Below are 8038 nucleotides of genomic sequence, written 5' to 3' on the forward strand. Positions count from 1 at the left end.
CCCAACAGTTGGGTTAGTCCATATTTGACCCAACATTGGGTTGAAACAACCCAGCATTTTTTAGAGTGTATATTCAGACCGCTTCTCTGTCGCTATAGATTACAGCTGCATGATGTCGGTCATAAGACAAACTTCCTCTTACATACATTAGAGCAGCTGTTTTGATTTCACGGCTCGAAATACGAGAGAAAGCGTCTCTCTATCTCTCTGGTTTCATTTAAACAGGAAATTCAGATGTTTTATTCACTTTGAATCACAGACTGAAATGTTAATGTTATTTCGACTGTGTGTGTGTGTCAGTTTCTCAGAGGCAGCGATATCCTGTTTAAACGAGGATGGTCAGCCGGTTGACTGGTAGGTTAAAATCTTTGCTCTTGGGTTTAGGATTAGTTTATGATGACATGTTTGATCGTTGTTGTTGACATTCATCTTATAGCTACTATGCACTGTGAACTGTTATGTGCATCATATCATTCAACGTTTTATAGCATTGTAACTCTCATATATTCTTTTAAAAGGTTCATTATTTACAAGCTTCCCATTTACAAGATGGCAGTTAAAGGAAGTGGAGTGGATTACATGTATCTGGATCCGTCCGTCATGGATTTTCAGATGAGTAAACATACAGTCAACAGCAGTAAAGGAGCTTTAGGCAGAACATTGACACAGCTTTACTCCAGATATACAGTAAGATGCTCTTTGAATACTAATATATATTGATATATTACTGTATTCTCAACTATTCTACCATCGCCTATTGTTTAGGATGTAACAATGTTTTGGACTGTTACAAAAGTTCATTAAGACACTTCAAATCTTTCAGTTTTCACTGCTGTTATACTGTATGTGCATTCATAACACTATAAAGTCCCTGAACATAGATGACTGCACTTTCACTTTTCAGTCCACCAGCTTAGTCTATATGCTTTACGATGATGCTCCACCTGAACTGAAATACCCAAGCAAGTATGGACATACAAAAGGTACACGTATCTGTTAATGTGTATATACAACGTATTCAGCAATACCATTCAAAAAGTTTGGGGTTGGTAAGATTTTTAAATGTTTTTTAAATGTCTTATGTTTAAATGACAGTAATATTGTGAAATTGTATTACCATTTAAAATAAAAATCTATTTCTATTTTAATTCTGAATCATTACTCCAGTCTTCAGTGTCACATGATGAAATCAAAGTTATGGCACAAAGGCGATGCCTAATAAGTTTAGGACAGTTGTCTCTCTTTCTCTCTATTTCTTTTCAGCCCCCTGTAACTTGGATGTAATGAATAGGCCTATTCTTACTCTTCACATCAAAACCAGTGTTCGAGCAAGATGAAACTTGCAAATATGTATCCAGCTGCATGAGGATTCATGAGTAACTGTATTGTCATGTGTATGATTTCTGCAGGAGTGTTGATGTTTGACCAGTCTCAGGGATTTTGGCTCACACACAGTGTTCCGCATTTTCCTCCATTTCCAGAGAGAAATTACAGTTTTCCATCTACAGGAAAATACTACGGCCAGACGCTGCACTGTATTACATACAACTATACACAGTTCCCTCAAATATGTGAGCACATGTAATTCTTATTATATTGGGTATGTCTGATTTAAAGCATGGTATCATTTATTGCTCACTGCCTGAAATAAGTATTCCTTATTTTAACAGCATGGCAGTTAGCATATCTTAATCCACGTATGTATAACTGCTATGTCCCTATGGCATTTCGCCCAGATGTTGCAGTCATGGCACAAATTTGTGATGGTAAGACACCGGCCATTATAAACAGAAGGAGTCTGCAGAAGCTGAAATCAGTTCGAGGACAAACTTTTTTCAGTTTTGCCAAATCACACAACTATGTGGATGGTGAGAGCTCTCAAGTTTAAAAACTCTTTATATTCAGACTGATGGTCCTGCATAGCAGTTTACTGACATTACATTATGCCAAAGTAGAACAACACGCTTAAGCAACATTGATTATGTAATCATCATGCAACCCTGCAAGACTCAAGTTCAACCCCTACATGTTTTCTAGAGAGTTATTTATTTTGCATATCTTCTTATTGCCATTTTATAATCTGAACTATCCTTTTCAGTACACAACACAGTAGAAAGTATATTATTACAACGTTACATAATATATCATTTTATTATTCCTCACTATTCACATCATGGTATACTTATTAATTTAACTGAAATATTTGCACGTTGCAAGATATTTGCATGCAAAAAAAAAGCTATTAAATATAAATACTGTAACGCTAACCACAGTAAACATATTTACAGTATTCCTAACTAAACTTTACAAGTTAAAAAAGAATTCAATATTGGGGTCTAATAGACATTGTAAACATATCCAGTAAAACTACATTTTTAACTAACACTAAATCTTAAAAACCCCAACAAGATGAATACAATTTTCTAAAAGTTAGTTGTTACAATCACCAGCTCCTCCTGAGGGCGCTCCTCCCCAGACTGTTGTCACTCATTCACTAACTACATTCCCCATAATCCTTTGCCTATACTCTTGATCACTGATTGCATTCACCTGTGTCTTGTTACTGCCATCAGTCTCACCCTATTTAAAGCTTGTTTTTCACTCATTCATTGCTTAGTATTGTTACCCTGTAGCGTTCCCTAGTTCCTGTGCCTTTCTGTGTTTCCTAGTTCCTTGTTTTCTTGCCTAGCCTTGTCTCTTGACCTTGGATTGTTTACCTTGTTTCTGATTGTTTGCTGCCTGCCCTGACCTTCGCCTGTTTTGTGGATTACTCTTTTGTAATTGCCCTGGATTATACCTGTTTGCTGGTGTGTCCCTGCCTGTTTGACCACTCTTTTGAATAAATCCTGCACTTGGATCCACGACTGCGTTGTCATGCCTCCCAATGTTACACTAGTGATCTATAACTGGTGGTCTTATAATTAATGAAAAATCATTCTGTCACAACTTAATCCCTATCGTCCCCCTGTCACGACCACATGCACATTGTTTTCCTTTTTGCACGTTTCCCTTCGTTGTGTTGGTTGTAATATTTTGTTCAGGTGTGTCTAGTTAGTATCCTTGTTTGGTCTGTGTATTTAAGTTCCTGTGTTTTCAGTTCTAGTTTGTCCGGTCTCGTCTATGATAACGTCGTGTTTGCTACCCTGTTTGTTGGATCTTCTGTGTGTTGGATTAAAGACTTTAGAAACCTTCTTCATCATCGTCGTGTGTTTTAATGTACAGTGTAGTGTGACACCCCCAAACGAACAATCCCATTTGATTTTCGTTCTGTGAAACACAAAACTAGAAATCATGAGATTATTTTTCCATGCAAAAGCAATAAATGAGGACTGAGAGTTCTCTCTCTCTCTCTCTCTCTCTCTCTCAAACAAGCATCAGTTGCTTTAAAAATAAATAAAAATCTTAATCGTTTTATGTTATGTTTATTATCCAACTCTGTATCTGCTTCAGAAGACTTGGAAAGTAGCAAAGAAGTAGTATGAATGATTTATAGAATATATTTATGGAACTTTAGCATTATTTTCAGTCCATATTCATTGTAATTGCAATAGATAATAGACAGTCTTTGTGTTTATGTTTTTTGTGTTCCACAAAAGTTAAAAGTGATTAATGACAGGGTTTTTGGTTAAACAGTTTCAGGTAAATTATTCCTTTAACATAATACAGAGTAATAAGAGTCTAATTCCATGCTGAATGTTCTCCCCAGATATTTACACTGGTTGGGTGGCTCAAGCATTGGTCTTCTAGTGGAATCATGGCTGCACCAGGCACATCGGCTCCCCTCGAACTGCTCTCTTCCCCGGCACGTGATGAACATTGACAGAGTTTGTCTCCCAGGACCTCAGATGTTCAAAAGCTACGAGGATCATTCTAAGTGGTGTGTGTCTTACGCATTCAAAGACCAATGGACATGTCTGGGGAACTTGAACAGAGACAGTGGCAAGGCTGGCAGAGGTGGTGGGTTGATATGTTCTCAAAACTCAGTCATTTATAAAGCTTTCCGTCAGGCCATGGCCGGGTATAAACACTGCTGAAAAATACCTTCAGTACGCTGAACTAGCTCTGGACTTTGGAGCATGCATTAATATATGACGGGTTTTTAACCCCTGGTTGAAAACCATGGTTAATACCAGTTTTAGCATGAACCCAGATGCAATTATAAAAGTTGATAAACTTAACAGGAAAAAAAAAACCTGCAATGGTAACTAGGTTGGTGGTTGTGGTGGTCATCCAAACAATCATCCATACAACATTGTTTGTAAAACTCTTTAATGTTTTTAAACCAAGTTTTAACATTGTTTTATCTTGTTTTGAACCTTTGAGACGTATGTCATTGTAAACCTGTATGTTAATATCGTCTGTGAAACACAAAAGAAAATACTTTGAACAATGTTAACCAAAACTGTAACCAAACAGTTTTGATGACCATTGACTTCCATTGTAGGCTACACTGTAAAAAAAAAAAAAAAAAGAAATGAAGTTGTAAATTACTGGAGAATGTATTACAATACATTATTTTCTGTTTTTATACTGCAAAAATTTGTGTTTAATTCAATGTGTTGTTTGCCATGTTTGTAATTCCTTGTGAAATCTACTAAGGGAAAAAAAAAAAGATTAATTAATTAAATATCTTAAAATGTTACTAAATCCACTTATTATAACTTATTATTATAGATTATGACACCAAGAAGAAGGACTCTCTCTGAAGTGTGATGACTAGTGCCATCACTTATGATCAGAGCTCTATATTTTATTTATTATTATTATTATTATTATTATTATTATTATTATAAAATTCGTATTTTGTGACCTGACTCTCCGCTAGAGGACGCTAAGCATAACCAATCCTTCACAACACTAACTAAACTCACATGCAGGTGATAAGACAACTTGAATATTGTACAATGGAATGCAAGAAGCTTGTTAGCAAATGGTCAAGAGTTTAAAGGCTTTATAAACGGGTTTAAAAATAAACCAGAAATCATATGCATTCAAGAAACCTAAAGGATTTTAGTATTAAAGGTCGGATATGATAGTATACGCAGGGATAGAGAGGAAAATATTGGGGGAGGGTGTATAATATTTGTAAAACAAGGAATACAATATAAGGTTTTAGGGAAAGGAAAGAAGTTGGAATTTATAATAATAGAAGTTTTGGAGAAAAAAAAGGAAATGTTAAAATTATAAATTTTTATCATCCATGTAAAATCACTAGAGGTATTGGATTAACTGATTGTACATTTAGAAGGGAAAATCACATGTTGCGGAGATTTTAATGCTCATAGCACGTTATGGGACAATTGTAATGATGGGAATGGAATAGTGATTGAAGAATTAATGGAGATTAAGGATTTAGTATGTTTAAATGATGGAAGGGGAACAAGGATTAATGTAAGAACAGGAACAGAAGCAGCTATTGATCTTACACTTGTTTCAAATTCACTGGCGGGTATATGCTTATGGGAGGTGTTTAGAGAAACGACTATAGGGAGTGATCATTATCCTATAGCGGTTGAAGTAAATTTAAGTATAATAGAATGTAATACAGGAAGAGTAGACAAGTGGTTTTTTTGAAAATGCAGATTGGGAGGTATTTAGGAGTATTAGTGAACAAGAAATGGAAAAAATTGAAGTTAAAGAAGGGGTTGATAAGGTTAATAGTGATATTTGTAATGTTATATTGTTAGCAGCAGACTATTCCAAGGAAGGGAGGTAAGAAAAAAAGAAGATTGTACCATGGTGGACAAAAGAATGTGATAAAGCAATTAAATCTCGAAATGAAGCTTTTAAAATGTTAAAAAAGAATCATAGTTTTCAGAATTTTATTGAATATAAAAGGAAGCAAGCAAATGTAAAGAGAATCATTCAAAATACAAAAAAAATAGTTTTTTGCAGGAAGTTTTGTAACACAGTTTGAAGGGAAACAGAAATAGGTCAAGTGTGGGGAATGATAAAAAGAATGAATGGATTGGGATAAAAAGAGAGTTTGGGTATCCAATATTATGTAACGCCAAGCCAGCAGAGGGAGCCCTCGCCCGAGTACTGACCGTGCTCCACTCCCTCTGCTTCCTCTACTTCCATTTCCTGTTTGACTCTCATATAAACTGAGACCAGTCCATGTGCTGGTCGCGAAGTATTGCCAGTTCATCTGCCTTACCAAGCGTTATAGTTCCTCTGTTCCTGATTGATTCCTGTGTATGATTCTGCCTGACTTCTTGACTCACGGTATTTGTACTCTGCCCCTTCTGTTCTGACGCCTGATTGGACTGATGTTTGTGTTTGGACTCATTGCCTGCCTTTCCACTATTGTCTCTGCCTCTGCCCCTGTGTATGACGAACGATCTGCCTGCTTCTCTGACTTTGATCCTCTGCCTGATTATCGACATCTGTTTAAAGCCTTGACCTTTAATAAACTTCCGCTCATGGATTCTAACCAAACTCCAGTGTCTCTGTTACATATTAAGGGATGGAGATACAACCGCTGTAAAAGATGAAGAGAAAGCAGAAATGCTGGCGAAATATTTAGTTAAATTACATAAATCAGACAATATTAGTGAGGAGGGAAAAAGAACATTGGAGCAGTATAAAGAGATAATACAGAGTGAGGAATACAATAATGATCAAATAAATATGGCATTAACGAAGTCAGTTAAATCAATCTCTTATAAAAACCAGGAAATCAGCTCCATGGATCAGATTTGCTATTTAATGATGTCATCTCAGTGAATTATCCAAGGATGTTTTATTAAAAATGTACAATAAAATTTGGGAGAAAGGAAAATTACCACAAAGTTGGAAGGAGGCGGTGATAGTTCCAATACGTAAACCTGGGAAAGATTGTACAAATCCAGGAAATTATAGACCTATTGCTTTGATATTGGTAAAATAATGGAAAAAATGGTGAATGAAAGGTTGATGTATCATGTGGAAAATAGTCCATTTTTATCCAAATATCAGAGTGGTTTTAGGAGAGGGAGAAATACAATGGATCCGGCTGTGTGTTTAGTGGCTGTCTACTTTGACATAGAGAAAGCATACGACATGATGTGGAGAGAAACTATGTTAATCAAATTATGGAAGTTAGGTATCAAAGGTCAAATGTATAGATGGATCAAGGATTTTTTTTATCAGGAAGAGCAATAAAAGTGAGAATAGGAAACTGTTGAAATGAGGGAAATGTCATTAGAAATGAGAAATGTACAGTTATCACTCAGTGAATTATTGGGTTAATTTACAAGGCCATAGTCAAGAGCATCCAACACTAGATACTTTAAAGCCCTGTTGGGAAAAAGAGAGGAGGAAAATTTAAAGTTTTGGATGGACAGTGATACAGAAAGCAACATAACTTAAAGTTATTCAGTTAAATGTTAGTCCAACTGTACCACTACCAGTAATAAAACCTTGGTTACTTTCAGATGCTACAGTAGATTTTACATTATTAGAACAGAAAAATAAGGGTAAGGAATGTAATTTATCTGTGCAGACATATATTAATGAGTACTACAGCTATGTTCAGATCTACAAGATGCATCAAAGAGTTTAGACAATAAGACAGGAGTTGCGTTTACTGTTCCAGAATTTCATTTATCAGTAAGGAAAAGGATCAGTGATGAGTTATCAGTTTATACAGGGGAAATGATTGCACTGTTATTAGCAATACTGTGGATAGAAGAGATAAGACCTTTGAAATCAGTGATTTGTTCAGATTTATGTTCATATATTTATGGTCTTCCAGCCACTTCTATCAAACCTCTTCAATTAATCCAAAATGCCGCTGCATGATTAATTTTTAATGAGCCGAAAAGATCGCATGTCACACCTCTGTTCATCAATTTGCACTGGCTACCAGTAGCTGCTCGCATAAAATTCAAGGCATTAATGTTTGCCTACAAAACCACCACTGGCTCTGCACCCATTTACCTAAATTCATTACTTCAGAGTTATGTGTCCTCTTGCGTTCTGCAAGTGAACGGCGTATTATTGTGCCATCTCAAAGAGGCACAAAATCACTTTCACAGACTTTTACATTAACTGTTCC

The 8038-nt window shown here is 35.8% G+C and overlaps 1 protein-coding gene across 1 annotated transcript; it reads left to right on the top strand.

Annotated features, from left to right (window-relative positions):
- The first annotated feature begins 271 nt into the window (after positions 1 to 271).
- Positions 272 to 4034, top strand: LOC107658687 (deoxyribonuclease-2-beta). The gene is given in 7 exon segments (XM_016447341.1): positions 272 to 354; positions 519 to 687; positions 905 to 983; positions 1410 to 1571; positions 1671 to 1868; positions 3707 to 3736; positions 3739 to 4034. Coding segments are annotated over 7 exon segments (1017 nt in total).
- The last annotated feature ends 4004 nt before the right edge of the window (positions 4035 to 8038 follow it).

This window comes from Sinocyclocheilus anshuiensis, unplaced genomic scaffold (assembly GCF_001515605.1).
Source record: "Sinocyclocheilus anshuiensis isolate Anshui unplaced genomic scaffold, SAMN03320099.WGS_v1.1 scaffold1957, whole genome shotgun sequence".
NCBI lineage: Eukaryota > Metazoa > Chordata > Actinopteri > Cypriniformes > Cyprinidae > Sinocyclocheilus > Sinocyclocheilus anshuiensis.